Raw genomic sequence first — 21,670 nt, 5'->3', positions numbered from 1 at the left:
TTACAATCAGGAAAACTGGAAGGAAGTGTTTTTAATGTTAACTTGTGTATGCTTTTTTTTTTTTGTTTTAAAGTTTAGTGGCTTTCGTACGTGAATTACCTGGTGGTTGGTGAGGCACTGGGGGCAACACTACCATCTTTTTAACGCTCTGAATGGGAGGGAGAAATATTTGAAGGCCAACGTCGGACCTACCTTCTTCATTTGGTGCCTTTCTTCATGATATATATAACACCTGTAGAACAGTGCCTGGCAGGTAGCAAATGCACTAAAAAGGCTGCATCCCTTTCCTTTAAGGCCCATGTGAAGAACCAGGGTGACTGTGGTAGACAGTGTGCTGTTTTCCAGGCCAAAGGGGTGGAGGGTGGAGCTAGGAGAGGAAGGTCTCCTGTGGAGACACTTAGATTCTGTCAGGGACTGAGAATCCTGCCAGGCCTGGGAGAAATGCGTCCCCGGTTTTCCCTTGGTCTAGAAATGGATGGGCTTTGTTTCTCACTAGCCTGGATACAAAGGATAATTCCAGTGCCCCTAAAGCTGCACCAGCCACATCGACCTTGACTTAGATTTCAGAAGTCAGGATCAGAAACTAGTTTTGTTGGGTTCATATGTACAATGATTTCTTAGTTTCTCCGCTCTTTCTAGGCATATCTTACCCAAACCGAGGACAGAAACAGTGTCTCACATTGCAGTCAAATGTGACCATTCCAGTGGCCACAGAGTTGAGAAACCCAGGATGACCATGGGATGTGGCAACACAGATGGGGGTGCCCAGAAGACAAGAGGTAGAAATGACTGGGGATGCTGGAACTATCTCCCTCTGGACAGTTTCCCTGCTACCACGGTCTCCCAGAGGACGTTGCCACGGCCTGCCATACGAGTCACAATCTAACAGGGTGGGGGATACCCTGGGCATGAAATGCTGCTTCATTGCTCTGAAATGGTCTCTGGTTACAAGAGCGATCTTTCTAAAAATGGGAAATGGGATTGGGTGGGTGTGAGAGGTCTGAAAGAGGTAGTTTCCATTCCTGAGTGCTTGAATTCCTGGGCTATTCCAATGGCTGGGATGTGCAATGGGTAAGATCACTAAAGCTACAACAGGCCTGTGGACTTGTAGCCAGGGCAGGGTTCTCGTGGCGTGGAGAGTGGATTGCACCTGTTTGGACAGTTGGAGAGGGCGTCTCTAGGGCCGAGGGCTCAGCAGCGTAAGCTTCAGTTGAGACCCTAACAGATCACAGCTCCCTTTTCCTCTTGCCTTAGCACCACGAGTGGAGCAAGCTCATTCTTAGACGTGTTCAGTATTTTCCTTACAGTTTTGTAAAGTCGTGTTTGGGTGGGAGGTGGGGGCTGGGAAAGTGCAATGAGCTGTTTATTGCAAAGGGAGGGAGAGAATTGGATGGTGGATAAAATGCAGAGAAGGTAGGAGAAGGTAGCTTTAGTGGACAGGGCCCCTTCTATTCCCTCTCCACCCCTAAAATCTGGGGCTGTGTTCGTGCAGATGTCTTCTATATGGGCACTGATACCATGGAGCCGAGAGCAACAAGGAGACGCATCTGAGTGGCGCTGGCCCCCCAACCGGTCCTGTCTCTACAATGCCTCCAGGCAGATTCAGAGAGGATTACTATTTTTAGATGTGGCTGCCAAGATTTCTGGGCCTCCTTTCAAACCCTTAAGAAAGGATCCTTCCCCTATCCACTTTAACCAATTATACGGTATTACCCCAAATGTGTAATGTTATCATTTCTCCAGGTACTGGAGTAACCAGGGGGCAACTCCGTAGCCTTTGTGCTGAAGCATGAAGTTCCCAGGAAGACACCACATTCTTTGAGCTCACTTGGAAGCCAGACAGCCTCCTCATTCTTTTGTGTATGGCCTAACACTGGATGGTGCTTCAGGGAAAACGGTGGCAATGTGTATCAGAAGTTATCTCGGTGTCTTCATTGTCCCTGGTACATGTTTCTATCCCGATGCCCATCCCATCATATATATCAAGTGTATAAACGATCTGTTTATACATTTGTGTCTCCTTTGGTCTCCTCTAAACTTCTCAGTAATGGGCAGTGTATCTTTCTGTGTGCGTGTAATTGGATGTTAAGTTTAACGTTTCAGCTGAGGTTCTAAGATACAGTAGACGCTGCATACCAAAGCAAGATACCACAGCACTATGCAGATTTTTAAAAGGGGATCTTTGACAACCACTTCCAGAAATCTTAGCTGCCTCAATCAGGTGAAGGATTTAAAAGGGGCTCAGTGTAGGGAGAGAAGTTGCGTGAGGTAATTTCTGAGGCTATAACTCCTCCCCAATGCACAAAGCACAAAGTTGGGGTGCAGCGGTGAAACACCCACTAGAACCGAAATCATACTTCAGGGATTTAATGTGGTCTAGAACAGCTCAGTGAGTGAGACAGAGACAGGGGTTCAGGTTGGGGGAGACGGAACACAGAGCTGAATTTGGGGGTCATTACCCTTTCACGAGGCAAGGAATATGTGAGTTTGTCCGGTGGGCCTGATACCCTAGAGCTGTGAGTCCTCACCACAAGCAATACGTGGGAGAGGACACCTGAGTGCTGAGAGTCATGTGAGAAGTGCGCCTGCCATGAACCAGGGGCCAAGGAGGCATCAGCCATCTGAAGGAGAGGCCAAGTTTTCATGACAGCTTTCAGAAGGTTTGGATGGAACTAGAGGGTTATCATGCTAAGTGAAATAAGCCCGTCAGAGAAAGACAGATATCCTATGATTTCACTCATATGTGGAATTTGAGAAACAAAACAGATAGCATAGGAGAAGAGAAAGGAAAATAAGATAAAAACAGAGAGGGGGGCAAACCATAAGAGACTCTTAAATATAGAGAACAAGCTGAGGGTTGCTGGTGGGGTGTTGGGTGAGGGGATGGGCTAGATGGGTGATGGGCATTGAGGAAGGCACGTGTTGGGATGAGCACTGGGTGTCATACGTAAGAGATGAATCACTGGGTTCTACTCCTGAAGCCAAGACTGCACTGTGTGTTAACAAACTTGAATTAAAAAAAAAGGTTTGTCATGTATTTCCCTACTGAACGCACTCAAGTGGTCAGAGAGAGATAAAAATAAAATTGCGCTTTGATTATAAATTATTAACCTGCTGGTCATGCTGAATCAATGTATCAGTCACATTTATTCCCCTGAGTGTCAGACATAGTGCCTGACTAATCCTAGGCATTCGATAAATACCGAACTGAGCTGATCTGATTTGGAATGTATCCTTCTTCTACTGAACCAAAACATGTCCACGAGGCAGCCCAATGGAATGGTGGTCCATATTTTTATTTCAGGGTTATCTCTCCTTAAAGATTTTACATGAATTATTAAAATTAGCAGCTAAATATAAACACGCATTTAGAAATAAGCTCTTAATTATTATCCATAAATATTGTCTAGCTCGAGGGACAGGATCTTATTATAACCTATATAAAGCCCAAATATCTTGTGGTCCAGTTTTTGACAATGTCACAAAGAAATACTGACCCAATGGAAAAGCTTCACTGAAACCATTGGACATGTAGGAAAACATCAAAAGGCATTACATGGACAGTGCACGGCAAAACTTCTTAAAAAAAAAAAAGAAGAAGAAAGACACCCTCTTTTGCAACTTCTATCCTTCTTATTGGCTTCCCAAACTTTTCCTTCTTGAAAGTTCCCCAAAACTCTCTTTGAGGTCTACTCCCTGGTCTCTTCTCCCTCGTAGCTTTCTATCTATTCTCACCAGCAAATCCTCTCTCCTCTCTCTTCCACCTTCATCAGTTTTGCCTGTGTGGCTTACTCCACTGAATTCATAATTATGAGCTGGAGGGTGGGGAGACTTAGCAGAAAACACCAAGATTCTCCTGAGGGGTTGGGTAGAGAAGGAATAGGCTGTGAATATTCCATTGTTTTCTCTGTCCATATAAGAGACTCGCAGAGGGCATCTCTAGGAGTATGGCGGACAACTGACCCTCTGTTTTACTACCTCTTGGGCTTTCTCCATGCCACAGTCCCTCCCATCTTTAGCTTGATAATTAAGTGAAACCCTATAAGAAATTTAGCCCTTTGGTTTTGTTACTGATTAAAATGTATAGTACAATATTTTATCTCATTAATCACTGTCTAGTGTACCTGAGTGTAAATGAGTATATTAGTGACTTTACTGAGAGTAGGGTTGGATGAGAAATTAAGAAGGAAACTAAGACATGAAAAAGAAAGCCTCAACAACAGGGAAATGTGGGAACGTTAGATATAAAATTTGCCATTTTCGGGGCACCTGGTTGACTCAATCGGTTAAGCGTCCAACTTTGGCTCAGGTCATGATCTCGCAATTTGTGAGTTTGAGCCCCGCGTCGGGCTCTGTGCTGATGGCTCAGAGCCTGGAGCCTGCTTCGGATTCCATATCTCCCTCTCTCTCTGCCCCTCCCCTGCTCACGTTGTGCCTTTCTCTTTCTTTCTCTCTCAAAAATAAATAAACATTAAAAAATATTTCCATTTTCTTTTTCAAAATGGTGGCAAAGGGTTAGTACTGGTCCTGGAAAATTCCTATGTAGCCACTATTATTTTGGGAAGTCTAGATGGCTGGTAGGAGTGTGAGTTGGTGCACACTTTAGGGTGAGGAGAAGGGGGACAGCGTCTTCACATGCATCAGAAGGCATACGGTGTACATTGTGAGTTTCCATCCTGTAATTCTTTCTAAGAACTTGTTATAAAGAACCAACAGGTTCTTTAGATGCATTTCCAAGGATGGTAACTATACGGTTGGTTAGGGGCCCCTGGGTGGCTCAGTCAGTTAAGCATCCGATTTCAGTTCAGGTCATGATCTCACAGTTTGTGAGTTTGAGCCTGGCATTGGGCTCTGTGCTGACAGCTCAGAGCCTGGAGCCTGCTTCAGCTTCTGTGCTTCCCTCTCTCTCTGCACCTCTCCTGCTTGTGCTCTGTCTCTCTCTCTCTCTCAAAAATAAATAAACATTTTAAAAAAATAAAAAAAACCCCAACGGGATGGATTTCCAAGGATAGTTAACTATAGTGTTGGTTAAAATTAGGATAGTAATTGTGGGCAAATCATTAAAAACACCCACATGTCCAAGAACAGAGAAGTGAACAAGAGAATTAAGGTTCATTATAGAGGCAGTACTATGCAGTGGTAAAGAATCACACTTCCCAAGAATATTTATTTATATGAAAAATGTTCACAAAACCAGTATGTAGAAAGTAGTTTCTAAAATAATATGCACTGTAGGGTATCACTTATTAAACATAGATACCAAGAAAAAAGACTGGAAGAACATAATAACAGTGGGTATCCCTCGGTTAGGGATGATAGAGATTTTGATAATTTTTTTCTTTTGTGCTTTTCTGCATTTTCCAAAGTTTCCACACTAATCCCACATTACATTTGTAGAGCAAATAAGGGAAACACATTTTGCAAGAGAAAACACTAATTTCTTTAGGTTTGACCTGTCTTTTTAGATGGTGGGGGAGCAGGCATCTTTCAAAGTGATGCTCTCAGGAAGCAGTTCCAACAGTTTCCTGGGTCAGCTGTTGCACTTTTAGAGGCAGAGCCAGGACCCAGCGAACATGTGCTAGAAGTTATACATAACCGGTCTTCCTTTATGTGAGTAGACATGTTCTTCATAACACAATAGGCTGTTCACAGGTGCCCTGCATGATGGTTCGAGAATAGCCTCAGCTCTAGGAAGCCCAGCTGGGCAGCACCAGGAGCCCCCAGAATTTTCAGAAAAATGAAAAACCCTTCCTTCATAGTTTGACACCTTTTGGGAATGCCAATGAAAGCCCACCATCCTGCAACTCACTTTTCTACCGTTGTACTTGCCTTAAGGGTAGGAAACTGGGAAGCTAGCAGGATCCTTTACACATATTAAACATTCTCTTATAGTCCCCATTTTTTCTGCCTCTGAAAATTAGCATTTACATCTTTATTAGAATAAATGGAATATGTTGGGGTCAGTATTAGGGAAACTATAATTACCTCTTTGCTAAGTTGAGCATTTTGTTGATCTAGGAATTTGCCTATGAGAAAATGTCAACCTGGAAATATGAGAAAACAGCCAGATTTATCTTTTTTTCAGTTTTGGTCATGGTCAAAAGCTTTCAAAGTTTTGGGATTTTTTTGTGTGTTTTTTTTTCCTTTTAAAGATTTTATTTTTAAGTAGTCTCTAAACCCAATGTGGGGGTTGAACCCACAACCCCAAGATCAAGAGTCGTGCGCTCCACTGACTGAGCCAGCCAGGTACCACAACACTTTCAAAATTTTAGTCTTCTCTTAGAGTTTGAGCACAGTTAAGAAGTTTGGGGGGACCTCTTTAAGGAAAAGGTCCTTCTGGTACCTCAAGAGAGCCAAGAAGCTTATAGGTTTGCAAAATCAAAACACCTCCTTCTTATACCAATATCCCTTTTTGCTAACACTTAGAGTTTTACTTCTAAGGGCTTTTAAAGAAAGGCAGTGGCATTTAGGGTTTTGCACAGAGGCTCCTGGGGAGCTGGGCTCCAGAGCTCTTGACAGAGTACAGCCATCAAGCTCTTGGACCTAAAGGGATTGGCCTCATAAGGTCCAACTTGCCACCAGCGGGCCACCCCAACTTCCCTAGCTCCTCCAACCACGTAATCTTAGTATTAAAATAAAATAAATTTCTTTCTAAACTAGGAAAGGGTATAGACTTTGGAGGCAGATAGATCTACACTCTATTTTCAATTCCCTTTGTATATATTATATTCAACAGTTGTGACAATGGATAAGCGGTGAAATTTATGATCCCTTGCAGAAAGTGTAAGTAATGGACCTCACAGAATCCTGCCATTAACCAATGGCTTCCTGACCTCATCATTTCTCCTCATTCATTTGAAAATCATTCTCAAAAGTGACTTGATCTCATCTGCTCATTTTGCACGTCTTCTAATCTTCCCCCCAAGTATCCACCTTCACTTTCTCCTAGCACTCTCAGCCTTAATTTACTCACCTGCAAAGTGGGAGGATAAAACCCAACATCTCCAGTTGTTGAGGTTAAATCCAGCTCATGCTGATCTCTCCAGATGCCACTCTGTTCCCTGCTCTGCCTTCCCCCTTGTCTTCCCATCTTGCACCACCTCGTAGGCCTTGCACTTCGCCTGGATGTTCTTTCCACTTCTCCTTGCTTCGCTAATTCCCACTCAGCAGCCACCTCCTTCAAAAAGTCTCTCTGACCATGCACCATAATCACTACCATCAACGCTGGGCTAGAAGTTGATTCCAAAGCATTCTGAAAGTGGCCTGCAGTGGCACTTTGCTTACTCTCTTATAACTGTGTGTTTACTTATCCGTCTCCTGATACACGACTATAATCCTAGGATCTCTGTTGCCAGGTACAAAGTAGATGATCAAATAACTATTTGTTAAATTCATCAATAATGTATGTGGAACTTGTGGAACTGTATTGATACACAGGAAGAACCCAACATTGGAGGCCATGATTAAAGGTTGTGGGGCTTCTCATAGGGTGATCCCATGAGAAGGCCAACACTAGAATTGACATAAGTTGCTGTCTGAGAGATCCAGAACGTGGGGCTACATTCCTGATATGCACAGACTTTTTGAAGCTGGACCCAAAGGGAAATGGACAATAGGACATGTATGACCATTGCTTTTAATCCTTCTGCCTGTTTTTTTAAAGTTTATTTATTTATCTTAGAGAGAGAGAGAAAGAGAGAGAGAGAGAGAGAGAGAGCAAGTGCGGGAGAGGCAGAGAGAGGAGAGAATCCCACGCAAGCTCTGTGCCGTCCGTGCAGAGTCCGATGCAGGGCTTGAACTCACGAACCGTGAGATCATGACCTGAGCTGAAATTGCAGGCTTAACTGACTGAGCCACCCAGGCACCTCTGACCTTCTGCTTGTTTTAAAGTTCATGGTGTATGGGTCTTGTGTTTTGTTTTTTTTTTTAATTCTCTTCTTCAAATGGGTGAGACAGCTTCTCAATTAAAGATGTAGACATGTCAAGCGATGCAAGAGATGCCTTAGGGCAGTTTTGGGAGGTCCATTTATTGTCATTACTTAACAGGAGAAATTAAGCAAGTGACTGGCATAAGATTACCCAATATAAGTTTGGAAAGGGAAGTCAAGTCGGGACCCCCAGCTTCCAAATCCCACCCTCTTCCAATCTACCACGAAGCAGGAGAGAAGTAGCAATGCCCACACCCCTTCTCGTTGCTCTCAGAGCTCTCCGAATGCTAGTAAGACTATTTGACTTTTATGGGGAGAAGACAAAAGAGATATGAGGGCCTGCAAGATGATGTGGCCTGTTCAAGGCTTATCCGTGTGTGCTCTTTGGGCGAGCCTAGGTCAAAGGCTTTGTTTTCACTTATATCATGAGAAATCAAAAAGGCTTGTTGTTACCCTTCCTGGTAATTGAATGTTTGTAGCCATGCCCCTGACAGGCTAGGGATTTCCTTTGTAAGGATGCTCACTCTAGACAGTTGTCTTCCACCACAGGACACAAAACTGTCAGGGGACCATTCAATGTCGTTAGTCCCAGCAAGCCACGATTCACAACTTTGATTAACGCTATGCTGTCCTAAGAAAGCAACACCCTATCCTTCAACTCTCATCTTCTACTTCCCACAGAGTCTTAGATAGTGCCTACCAATGCCTAACACCTGCTAGGTGACCAGAGGGGCTGACTGATGTCAAAATACCTAGTCCCTCCACAGAGGGTCAGTCACAGGTGGCCGTTAGGTAGCATATGAATGACAGAGAAGCCTGTTAGAGGCTCTCTCATGGAAAGAATTCCAGACAGTGGCATGGTGTGGGGGGCAGTGGAAGCACCGGGGATCTAGTCCTGGCCAAGCCCCTGTCTCATTCTCTACCTGAATCTACCCCACCCAACAATTTCATTCTCTGTCATGGACATTTGGCTCCAGTGCCTGGAGAACAACAAACTCACATTGGCTATGTGCCCACGTTCTTTATAGAGCGTGTGTGAGATGCTCCCTGAGGCACCGGCAGCCAGGGCTGAGTCTCTTCTCTGCATCCAGATGTGCTTAACTCACCTCACTGGTGTAAGCAGATTAGATGAACACCTATGAACTGGGATGATGATAATACCTGGAAACGATGAACTAATTAATTATAATAATGAGAGGGCAGTCAAAATAATACCCATGTTTATTTAGTATCTGTCATTTGAGGAATATGGCATGAGCCATTGATGTCACCTCATGGATCCTCCCTACCCTTTAGGAGGGAGAGAAGGGCAGAAGTCAGTTACAAAAAAAGCTTATTTGGAAGAAGGTTCATCAAGGAAGAGCTTGACTGTATAAGGGGAACATCTGAAAAAATATGACTTTGGCTTTCAAAGACGGACAGGCATTCCCTGGAAGGAAAACCCCATCCTGCTCTTTTTCTCCCATGCTTTTGCTCAGGCCCGGCTGCTGCTTGCACACTGCCACCTTCTTGCACTTTTTTTCTATTCATGACTGCCGTTCTCAATTACCCTGGCCCATAGTTTCCCAAAGTGTGTCTGGTGTTTATTAATAAGTATTATTTTAAAAAGGATTACATTTTCATAACCTTGGGTCAATCGCAATCAAACAGATTTCTCTACCGTTAGGACGTGAAGATGCTAATATGCCTAAGTGAATGTCCCAGAGGAACACATATGAGGATGAACCATTTGAAATTGCCATTTCCATAGGGCAAAAGCCATTGAACATTGGCAATTTCATATGGTCCAACCTAATAATATTCAGCACTTCCAAACTTGCTCGACTGCAGGACTCTTCCAGGAAAAATTTTGTTGCAGCGTCAGTGCCCTTTAGACTCATTTGGGGAACCACAGTCTTAGGTACTTAAATACAGAGATTATTAGGGGCTTGAATCAAGCATGTTGCTTGGACCCCATGATGCTCAGACGTGACCAGATAATGGTCCAGGGGAGTGAGAAGACAGACGGGGGGATTCTGACAGGCGTTAGGGCTGTTTCCGGGAAGCATGGCCCAATATGGCCATCCTCCTATCTAGCACTTGCTAGTACACAACTTACCCTACCATCCTTATGGGACTTCATCCCGACCCTGAAGCTTACGCCAGCCCCTGTAAAGGACAATTGTCCCTATGCCATTATATTTTGTTCCTGGGCCCTAAGACTGTTTAGCAGAGTAGAGCCAATCATCAAATATAGGACATGGGGGCACCTGGGTGGCTCAGTGGGTTAAGCATCCGACTTTGGCTCAGGTCATGATCTCATGGTTCGTGGGTTCAAGCCCCGCATCGGGCTCTGTGCTGACAGCTCAGAGCCTGGAGCCTGCTTCGGATTCTGTGTCTGCCTCTCTCTCTGCCCCTCCCCAACTTGTGCTCTGTCTCTCAAAAATAAATGTTAAAAAAAGTTTTTTTTTTTTTTTAAATATAGAAAATGAATGAAAGTCCTCATACCGGAGGCAGGTTTCCCAGAGGAAGATCCTGGTGGTTTCCAGTTGTGTGGGGGCAGCAGAGGGATGGCTACCCTCAGACTAGGCCCAGGCTTGGAGAAGCAGAGATAACCCCAGGAGACCATACCAGTGCCACAGGGGAAGGAGGGTGGGAAGCAGGGGTGGGGGTTGGGGAATCAACCGAGAGAAGAAATCATGAAGTAGGTAGTGGGACATCTGTGTCGAATGCCGCTGTGAAAGTACAGAGAGGTCAACATCAGGTTTGGCAGGGACAGGAGCAATACCTTGGTATAGTGGGGACAAAACTGTGTCCTGCAGTAAGGATCTGCTAAGCGCTTTGTATGATTTCATTCACATAATTCTCACAGTCTTATGCAGATTCGAGTATCATCCTCATTTTACAGATGCAGGGCCCAGGTACCGGGAGGACAAAGAACCCGCCCAAGGCCACATGGCTGGAAGGTGGCAGAGCTGGGATTGCACGCAGGCAGCCTGGCTCCAGTCTGCGCTAGGAACCACATCATACTCCCTCTCTGATGCCGCAGATCTCATCAGCAACCCCAGACAGCTCTTTCGACAAGTTTGCCGAGCAGGGAAAAGAGACATGGGGCGAGAGCTGGAGAGTCTGTGAGGTGAGAGAGGGTTTTCCCTTTAAGATAGCAATGCGCTGATGGGGACAGGGATAACAGAGGAGCATCCTCGGGAGACCGAGGATGTTGCTGGCGGAGGTGTTCTTGAGCAGGCGAGAGCGGAGAAAAAGGGCGCGGATGAGTGTAGCGGGTAGTTTTGGGAGTGAAAAGATAAAGGATACCTGTCTGCTGGCTCCTATTTTCTCAGTGAAGGATAAAGCAAGATAATCATCTGAGACTGGGGAGGGGAGGGCTTACAAGAGGATTGAAGAGAAGAGAGGTATGAAATGGCCATTTCAGGTGAGGGTGGAAGAGAGCACAATGAGGAGGCCATAGGAAGCTAAAAGAGACAATTCAATACTTTAAATTTTATGGATGCTCTCTCCCTTTCTCAAATCTTTCATGGTTTTTAGTGTATGAAATTTTTCATTCTAAGCCTGCAGAAAAAGAAAGAGGGGAAACCGTCTGCCCTTTCTCCCATTACTGCTGTGCTGGGAGCAGTAGGAATACATTTGGAAGTGATGGGCCAGTAAATCTGAAATGTTTCAGGCAGATGGTTTGGGATTGCGGAAAGCTAATATAAAGAGAAATATAACCTGGGTTTCTTACCTGCAGAAACTTCATGTTTTTCCCTTTGTTTTCATCAAGGCCCACCTGTCCCTCTTTAGAACATTTCTTAAGGAGAAATGTGGAATGATAAATGAGCCCAGGTGAAATTTATCTCTGTCCAGATGAAATCCTTGTGCTTTCCCTGAGGAACCAAGGAGTCCAGAGAGAACGCTAATACAGAGCTTCTGGAACTTGAGCTCACGTCGGCATCACCTGGATGGCTTATTAAAACACATTGCAGGGGCGCCTGGGTGGCTCAGTCGGTTAAGCGTCCGACTTCGGCTCAGGTCACGATCTCGCGGTCCGTGAGTTCGAGCCCCGCGTCGGGCTCTGGGCTGATGGCTCGGAGCCTGGAGCCTGTTTCCGATTCTGTGTCTCCCTCTCTCTCTGCCCCTCCCCCGTTCATGCTCTGTCTCTCTCTGTCTCAAAAATAAATAAACGTTAAAAAAAAAATTAAAAAAAAAACCACATTGCAGGGCGCCTGGGTGGCTCAGTCGGTTAAGCGTCTGACTTTGGTTCTGAGGGTCATGATCTCTCAGTTCATGAGTTCAAGCCCTGTGTCGGGCTCTGTGCTGAGCGCTCGGAGCCCGGAGCCTGCTTCGGATATCTGTGTCTCCCTCTCTCTCTGCCCCTTCCCTGCTTCTCTCTCAAAAATAAACACTTTAAAAAATGAAAAACAAAAACAAAAACAAACCACAACACATTGCTGGGCCTCACCCCAGGTTGTGATTCAGTAGGTCTGGGGGATTGGTAAGGGGGGGTTGTGTGTGATAATTTGCATTTCTAACAGGCCCAGGTGATGTCACCTCTGCCGTCAAGATACTGAACCCTGAGTATCATGGGGTATGTTGCCACCTCAGGGGGCCAGGGATTTTTCCCAGATCTCACAGAACAGGGACTAGAAAAGAAAGTGTTTCCAGTTGACTGAAATCCTAGAACAATTCAGACACTGAGGTCCCTTAAACCCAGCTGCTACTGTCAGACTTGCCATTCGGCTCCCTATCTCCAAATCACTTAATTATTCTGTGAAAACAGTGGGAGGGAATAACTGAGATAACTCATACACCCAACCAACCGTTAACCTAAGCAAGGTGCTGCTTGGAAACTTTCACCTGCATTAACTCATTTGGTCTTGACAACAACTCTCTGACGTAGCTTCTGTTATGAATCCCAATTTACCGAGGAGGAAGTGAAGACACAGAGAGGTACAGTAACGTACTTGAGGTCCCTCGAGCGAGGGAGTGGAGGGCTGGAATATGAACACAGGTCAGACGAATTCCAGTACCAACATTTATCTCCACATCTTCCTATGTCAAAGGTAAATATGGAGGAAGCTTTGGTCTCTCAGGTCTAGGGACCTTGCTGTTTGGTCAGTCGTGGCTGGCTGGGGTCCAACGGAGTTTTCAGCTAGGGACACTGGACAATATAGGCTTATTGTTGTACCCATGTTTTAAAAACTGCATGACCCATGGGCAAGTTGCACAATTTATTAGCTTGGCAATAAAACGAGGGGGTGTACCGTCTGAATTGTCAAGCTCTGAGAGTATGTAATTCTCACTGAGTTTCAGTCACTTCTTCCTCCTGAGCTCACTCGCCTAGAGCAGCTACTCAAAACAACACAAACCAGGGGCCAACAGTCCACAGGCTCCTGCCTGTTTGGAGGAAGCTCCTTCCTCGGCGGTTAAGAACCCTGGCAGTCACTTGCCCCTGAGGATGTGAGTTTTGCCAGTGAGGAGCTGGGGTTTTTTAAGTGGCGCGAGATGAGGCAGAGCTGAGTAGAAAGACACTTCCCTAGTAACAGTCGGCATAGAGGTCTAAGTGGGAACAAGCTGGTTCCTGCCATTGGCTAGCTGGGGGACACTGAGCAAATCTTCTTGCCTCAACACTGGCATCTTTGAAATGGAGATAATCAGGACTGTGGGGTGGGTTAGCTAATTAACCATTACTTAGTGCTTGGTCAGATCTCCATAGCTCCAAATGCTCCCTGAAGGTTGTGGCTCCTGATGTCAACAGTGCCTCATCAGGAAGATGTAGATGCTGAGCTTGTATACCCAAGGGTCTCCCAACTCACCTTGTCTGCTTTCATGCTTGATACTGGGAAAGCCAGACATATATTCTAAACCGTAGTCATCCTCAGGTTGAGAGAAGGATTACGTGTCAGACTCATAGACAACAAAGTGAGGTGGGCTGGATTTTTTTTTTTTTTTTTTCAAAACGAGATTCTAGAAAACTGAATATTCTCCAGAGTGTTGTTAGAGTTAACTGTCCTTAAGAGACCCCGGTGGCAATTTATCCAAGTGTAGTCTCCCCAGAACACCTATTTAAGGGATGGGAGAGCCAGTGGCGTCACGGAGTTGAGGTTAACAAGTTCTTATGGAGAGCCGGTCACGGACCGAGCATTGTAGAGTGGCAACTAATGACTCTAGCAATAGCTAACATTTATAGAGTTCTTAGGATGTGCCAGGCACATAATCATCAGGTGTCATCCCCATGGCACTAGGAGTTAGGTACTACTGTCACCCCGTTTTAGAACGAGGGAAATTGAGGCTCACAGAAGAGAAGTGTTCAAGGTGGCAGGAGGATTTGAATCCAGGCAGTCTGATTCCAGAGCCCCGCCGTGTAGCCATGGTGTCACACATGGTGGAGCCCCCACACAACAGTGAACAAGGTGAAGACCAGACCCTCGAGGGGCTAAAACCCTACTGAGGGAGACAGATGGGCGCCAGGAACAGAAATTCATCAACATGGGCAACCGCAAACATAAAAGGGGCAGTTAACAGCAGCTAGAAAGATCCAGGAAGACTTCGAAGTGGAAACGCCATGTGAGCTGAATGGAAAGACAGGGGCAGCAACACAGGTGCCACCTGTTTAAGTCTTTCTTCCGATGTGCAGTTTATCTCGTTTTCTAACTTCCTGTCCTGTCCACGGGGATGGGCCCTGAAGGCCCCCAGACCTTAGATTTTGTAGGTTCAGAGGGTCTGAAAGTTGGGCAGATCTCCTATCTCAGTGGGGTTTCAAGTGTCAGCATGGCCTGTGCTGAGATCCTCCCCAAGCCAGACCTTTCATGATTTTCTCATCAGGCGAACTTCCATTGTGTTGCCAAGCGCTGTTTTCCCTGGCCACTAAGGTCCGGTAGGTCTGAGCCAGCCACCAGCTTGAAAACTCAGGGACAGTGGGAAACGAAGCCTCCAGAGCGAAGCCCCTTGAGCTGCTTTTGTTCTGGTTTCCCTTATTTTCTGTTTCATGTGCCTTCTTCTGGTAAAAAGATTCCTGCTACTTCTCCACCCAGTAACTTCCTTCCTCGGACATGTCTTCGTCACTCTCATTGTTGCTGGTGATTTCCCCCAGTCTTAGAGGCTCCAAAGAGTTGACTTCAGATAGAAGAGTCAGAATAGGACAGATGAAGAATCTAGGGAAAAAGAAGGAAGGAAAGAAGGGAGGGAGGGAGGGAGGGAGGGAGGGAGAGAAGGTTGGTGGGGAGGAAAGCGGAATAACAATTTGAAATCTGTGCCAACTGGGCCTCACTTCTGCTACAGTTGTGTCTCTGCTTTCTGGAAAGAGAGCTACCAGGTGTCATAGCAATCTGATGTTCTCTGCTGACCGTGCACACTCAGAGCACCCGTGAGCCCTTCTTCAGGCTCGACTCAGAGGGTCCCTGCCCCTGCTTGACCTCATCTGCATGCAGGATCTACTTGGAAGCCTGCCCTCTTCATTTTCTGGGCAAAGCCATGTGAGTTTCACTTAAATGCTGCTTAGGCCATATTTTTATCTGGATTGGATCTCTCTGTCAGTGCCAGACTTTACTGAGCCTGAATGACGCCGCTTCCAGCCCTGGGACCTCTATGAAACTTTGCTCTGTTGACATCCCTGAGACTTGTCCATCCTGGTCTCTTCCTACCTCTTCCACTGTGTACTTGCAGCTCTTTCTTTGACTCATCTTCCTTTGCCCACCCATAAAAGTTAGTTTTCTTTAGCTCACTTCTTTAGCTGGCTCCTTGCCCTCTCTCTCTCTCTCCACGTGTTCTCCTTAGAAGGAATCCCAGGTGACCATTCCCTCAACTGCTCTCCAACTGCTATCTCCAGCCCTCACTTCTCCCAGTTTCATGCCTTCTGCTGCCTGTTGAGCATCTCCAACTGGAGGTTCCAGGGGGCCCTCAAATTCAACATGTACCAGAGTGAAACAACTCTCATCTCTCCTCGCTCTTCTCCAACTCACTCTGTGGGATCCAGAAACGTGGGGCTCATGCCCGGCTCCGCCCTTTGCCTCATCTACTCCTACTCTGTACCACCCTACCTGCCCCTCCATTCATTTTTCATATATTACTGATTTTAAGTTCTAAATGTGTCTGGAATTGATTTTCCCCTCCAGATCCCAGCCATCATTCTCCACTTCAGGTCTTCGTTATCCCTTATACTTCTGACAGCAATGGTTTCCCCAGTTTCTCCTGGCCTCCAGGCTCACTGCCCTCATATCCATCCTCTATGCTGCCTCCGGAATAACCCACCCAAGATGAAAACCACCATGATTCCCCCTGCTTGAGAGCCTTCATTGGCTTCTCATCACAAAAACAAACTTTGAGCCTGACAGATAAGACCCACCATGACCTGGCCCTGCCTCTCCTGCTTCATCCCAGTACCCCCTGCCTCATGCTTCTTACTCTGATGATGAGAGGAGAGTAGCTGGTTCATGAGTTCTATTGTATTGTATTGTATTGTATTGTATTCTATTCTATTCTATTCTATTCTATTCTATTCTATTCTTTCCTCTGCACAGAGTGTCCTTCCTACCCTTCTTCACCAGGATCACACTAACTCCTCCTTCAAGGCTTTGCCCAGCCATCACCTGGCTCAGGAGACCTTCCCTAAGGCCTCAGATTAAGGAAATGCTGCTGTTGCATACTGCCTTATTGTCTCATGGCTTATGAACAGCATACTGGAATTATCTGTTTGGGAGTCTTTCTTCTCCATTAGGCTACAATCTCATCAATGTCTTAGCCACCTTTGACCCAGTGCCTAGTCTGATGCACACAGAAGGTATTGAGTTAATGTTGTTGACCATAACATAACCCCTTTGAGCACGGGCCATGACCTTTCTACCCTTGAACTCCTAGCAGGTACTGCACAAATGCTCCATGGGCAAATGCTGTGCCCACTGTCAGCTACAATGGGAGGAGGGGAGAAAAATTCTGATCACACAACACTGAAATAGACCAAGGTCAGGTTCAGCAGAAACTGCATATTGGTATTCCATCCCTGAGTGGCATCCATTTTTGAGTGTGAGATTTGAAGGTATTAAGCTCCCTGGTAATTATTTAAGAGAGATATCCACCGGGTCTGTGGAGGTTGGCAGGCCTTCTCTTACACTCCCCCACATCACTGACGGTCATGATCGCCTCAATAAAAGGAATTATTATGAATTAAGAAAATTATGGCAAAGAAAGAGGGTTCATTAAGGCCAAGGGTGGGATGAGTTCTCCAGCCCCTGCTTCCCACTGAGCCTGCCCACTGGTCCTCTTCCTGGTGGCCTCTTGGCACAAAAGATCTGCTCTTGTGACTTGTCATGGCCTTTGCAATTGCAGAGCATGAATAGCTAATGAGGCATGCTGGGACCAACAAGAGGAGCCTCTGTTGATTCCCTTGGGTCTCTAAAGGGTGGGGGAACATGCATTTTGAACACCCACCTCCTGCTAATCCTCCAGCAAAACCAGTCGGGCTGGTTGTAATGTATTATTAGAAAGCCCACACATCCATCCTTGGAACAACAGACCCACTTGTTGCTAGAGGAGTGTTTCACATCTATGGAACCAGAATGGAGGAATGGGGGTGGAGGAGGGAGAGCTGGGACAGGCGAGGCGAGGCGAGTCTGAGGGGAGGGTGGAGTGGGGGCAAGCACGGCCCAGAGGAGACAGCTTGGGGTTCAGAGTTAGGTAGAGTGGATTTAAATGCTGCCCTGCCTCCTGCACACTGTGTCGCCTTGAGCACATGGCTGAACTTCTCTGAGGTGATAATGAACTCTCACAGGCTCAGATGAGGATTAAAGGACTTCTGTAAGGCACCTAGCCCAGGGCGTGGAGATAGAAGGTGCTGGCAAAACACCAGTTCCTCTGATGTAGGTGCTTCCTGGGACATTCTTGCAGGGCAGAAAAGCCTGAAGGGAAGCTCTCCATTACCTGCTCCTTCCCCTGGGAGTAAAGCATGGGGAGGTGAGTGCTGTCTGACAGCCTTGTTGACCACACAGAGCCCGCCCCCCACCCCCCCCACCCCCCCACTGCAGGACTGGCTATTCCAGAAGGACCCAAGTGAGGGGGCTATCATTTTTTTTAAAGGAAAGAATTTTCTTTTTTTCTTTCCTAATTTTTTTACAATGTTTATTATTGAGAGAGACAGAGACAGAGACATAGAGCGTGAGCAAGGGAGAGGCAGAGAGAGGAGGAGACACAGACTCCGAAGCAGGCTCCAGGCTCCAAGCTCCAAGCTGTCAGCACAGACCCCAACGCGGGGCTCGAACTCATGAGCAATGAGATCATGACCTGAGCCGAAGTTGGATGCTCAACCGCTCAACCAACTGAGCCACCCAGACACCCCTAAGGGAAAGAATTTTCTAGGCTGCCGCTGGGAAGTAACATTCTCTCAGCCTCTTCACAAACTTCCTTGTTAATTTGAGCTTTCCTTTCCTCCCTCCCTCCCTCCTTTTCCTTTCTCTAAAAAAAAAACACCTAGAAATCAGAGGATTGGTCTCTCCAATGACCCCTAGAGTCCTCGTGTACCAGTCTTCCCATCTTCCTAAACACCATCATGAGTTATGAGGGACATAGAATCATCAACCCTTTCAGGAAAACCCTTCCTTCACTTTCCAGCTCTTTCTTTCCAGAAAGGGAAGTGACGTTCTGAGGGAAAAAGAGGCAACTAGAGGTAGCTAAGTGAGAGGAGGAAATGTGAGGGGTGGGCTTTCTTTTTTCCTCGTGAACCCTGCTCCTCCTCTCAGCTCTGGGCCTTCCATCCTGTCACCTCTACGTGCCTACTGCATTTTATACTTCCCTCTCATGCCTCCCTACTCTTTCTTTCAATTAAAAAAAATTTTCAATGTTTATTTATTTTTGAGTGGGAGAGCAAGACAGAGACAGAGTGCAAGTGCAGAAGGGGCAGAGAAAGAGGAAGACACGGAATTCGAAGCAGGCTCCAGGCTCTGAGCTGTCAACACAGAGCCCTACGCCAGACTCAAACCCATGAGCCATGAGATCATGACTTGAGCTGAAGTGGGATGCTTAACTGACTTCATGACCTGAGCTGAAGTCAGAGGTTTAACTGACTGAGCCACCCAGGTGCCCCTCCCCTTTTCTTTCTTTCTTTCTTTCTTTCTTTCTTTCTTTCTTTCTTTCTTTCTTTCTTTCTTTCTTTCTTTCTTTCTTCCTTCCTTCCTTCCTTCCTTCCTTCCTTCCTTCCTTCCTTCCTTCCTTCTTCCCTTCCTTCTTTTCTTTCTTTCTTTCTTTCTTTCTTTCTTTCTTTCTTTCTTTCTTTCTTTCTTTCTTTCTTTCTTTCTTTCTTTCTTTCTTTCTTTCTTTCTTTCTTTCTTTCTTTCTTTCTTTCTTTTCTTTCTCCTTCCCTACTCTGCCCCAGTCCCCAGGATGGGCAGACCCGGGCCTTAGCAAAGGCCTGCTTTCTCAGCAGCAGCATCTCGGGTCTCATCTCTTGGGAACCCCCATGACAACTAGGGACCCCATCCTGCAGCTGGGAGTGGAGGAGGGGTGTTAGTGTGGTTTACTCAGCAGTACTGGGAAGTCAAGCCCACAGAGAAGGGTCACAGCATGCTTGCCTGCCTCATCCTGGGGACCGGATAGCGTATATAGCACCTTCACATCCCATCCAGCATCAGTCACTGGCTCCCTGCCATCCCAGCAAGCAGCCCCACACAGCCCTGCTCGGTGCCCCACAAGAGCCTTGATGTCTCCGTGGAGCTCTCGGCCCGATGCATACAAGCCTTGATCCAGAGCTGCCTTGGCGGGGGGCCCGGCCCTCCATGGCAGAAAACCAGCCTCACCCCGAATGGGTGCCCTGAGTGGCTGGGGCGTGATGTTAAGTCAAGTCCAGTTAGGCTCCCGCCAGCACAGTGCTGGAGCAGATAAGGGGGTATAGGTGGGGTCCCGTGGGACAGCCCAGCTGTCGTCAGCACTCCCCAGACACCTCACCCCTGTCCCCTTCACCAGGAAGGAAGGAGAAGAGCACACTACCTCCAGAAGATGGTCTGCCCCAGGGAGGCCATGGCCGGGGGAGCGCCCCTTCCCGCGCGTGTAGGGAGCCGGGTGCGTGGAGCTGCCGCCGCCCTCCCGGTGCCGTGACTCACAGCAGGCTCTAGCGCGCCGGCCTTAAATAGTGTGCTCAGGCCGGGAGTGGTGCGTGCGGCCCGGGCGGCTCAGGTATGAGGAAACAGCGCTGCTGGGCAGAAGTCCCTGCAGGCACACAGGCTGCCCGCACCCAGCCAGCCGGGGAGGCCATGCACGCAGGGTTGCTTTCCAGGCCTTGACCTGGTGAGCGGGCGACAGGGGAAAGCTTCCCAGGCCCCCCGCTTCAGGGCTTGTGCTCAGCACACGTCTTTTCCTCCTGATGCTGGAAGGGAGCACTGGGCATGGAGATTTAATCTCCAAAGAAGAAAGGGACTGGAACAGCTCAAAGTGACTGGGCTCTCCCAGGACGCTGGGAGGCTGGAGTCCTTATCGCTGGGGGCAGCCAGTGCTCAGACAGAGGCCTGTCACCACCAGTAGGGTCTCTCGAGGGAGATTCATGCCGAGGGACCTCAGAAAGGCTGAGGTCGGAAGGACGAGGGCGCTGAGCTTGTCACTGAGGACTGAGCTCACCTTGGGCCCCTGAGACAGCCCAGCTGGGCGGGCTGACCCCTTCCGGCTCCCTCTCGGTGAAAGGGTGAGAGGGCCTGCCCTGTCGGCCTCACAAAGGACCCTGACTAGCATTGCACCGAAGCTTATTGCCGAGTGGGTGAGAAAAACCGATCTCTGACATTGTGCCCAGCACTCCAATTTCCAAGGAGACGGCAAGTTCTTAAGGCAGAAAGCTCTTTCTCGTGCTCTCTTTGTATTGTGCCATCCATCCCCTCCACACCCTGGAGGAGTGCCCTGGAGAGTAAACATCCACTGACTGGCTGACCGGTTCACCAGCTACTGCTTGGCCGACTGTGTTTACTTCAGGGTAAAGCACCCCAGGATTTCACCAGCATGGAGTATGCCCGGGAAGGAAGGGAGAACCAGGTGGTGGCGGAAAGACAAGAGAGAGTGTCACTTAACAGCGGAGAGAACTTTAAAGTCACCCAGAGCCAAGTCCTGGGTTTGGTTTTTTTTTTTAATGTTTATTTATTTATTTTTAGTTTACCCAACGTGGGGCTTGAACTCACGACCCCAAGATCAAGAGTCTCATGCTCTTCTGACTGAGCCAGCCAGGTACCCCCACATCCTGGGTTCTTAATTAATCACACAACCTGGGACAAATGACCTTTCTTCAAGGCATCTCTCACTGGACTGGAGTGAGGAGTCCATGAGAGGGGGTGCAGGCGCCTTCCCAGAGTAAGTAAACCAATGAAATGGTTCTTCCCAGGTCTGGGAGGCTGGGCTAAGTGGGTGCGGTGGTTTCTATAGCTCTTGTACATCTGGCCCCACCTCAGAGGCACAAGGTTTCTGCCCAACTCCTCAAAAAGCCTTAAAAAGAGCAGTCTCACCTCAAACACCCTGGAGCAGAGCCACTGAGTCTGTGTCCTTCAGTGAGGTAATCACTGCAGGATGGGCTAAGACGGCCCTGGAGGAAAAACCGGGCCATCCTCCCGGAGGGTGACATTTAGTGACCAATGGACAGCTTCTGTTGGGGGGCTGGCTAGAGGCCAGGGCAGGCCCCAGCAGGCAGGGGTCCAGAGCTAAGAGCATTCTGTGGCCTCTGAAGAAGTAGACAGACATTGCTCTGGTTCTGACTCTGAAGCCTGAAGAGCAACACGTGGAAAACAATGGAAAGATCTTTGCAAAGC

The 21,670-nt window shown here is 47.4% G+C and overlaps 1 protein-coding gene across 1 annotated transcript in view; it reads right to left on the bottom strand.

Annotated features, from left to right (window-relative positions):
* VTCN1 (V-set domain containing T cell activation inhibitor 1) overlaps nucleotides 1–20,000 on the bottom strand; it is a 63,387-nt gene extending 43,387 nt beyond the window's left edge. Inside the window, exon 1 of the mRNA XM_058716067.1 lies at nucleotides 19,878–20,000. Within this exon, the coding sequence (XP_058572050.1) occupies nucleotides 19,878–19,909 (32 nt within the window). The 5' untranslated portion in view covers nucleotides 19,910–20,000. The remainder of the gene's footprint in view (nucleotides 1–19,877) is intronic.
* Nucleotides 20,001–21,670: the final 1,670 nt, after the last annotated feature.

Source organism: Neofelis nebulosa, chromosome 2 (assembly GCF_028018385.1).
Source record: "Neofelis nebulosa isolate mNeoNeb1 chromosome 2, mNeoNeb1.pri, whole genome shotgun sequence".
In the NCBI taxonomy this organism is placed as follows: domain Eukaryota; kingdom Metazoa; phylum Chordata; class Mammalia; order Carnivora; family Felidae; genus Neofelis; species Neofelis nebulosa.
The sequence above is the reverse complement of the archived record's forward strand: the minus strand, read 5'-3'. Positions and strand labels throughout refer to the sequence as shown.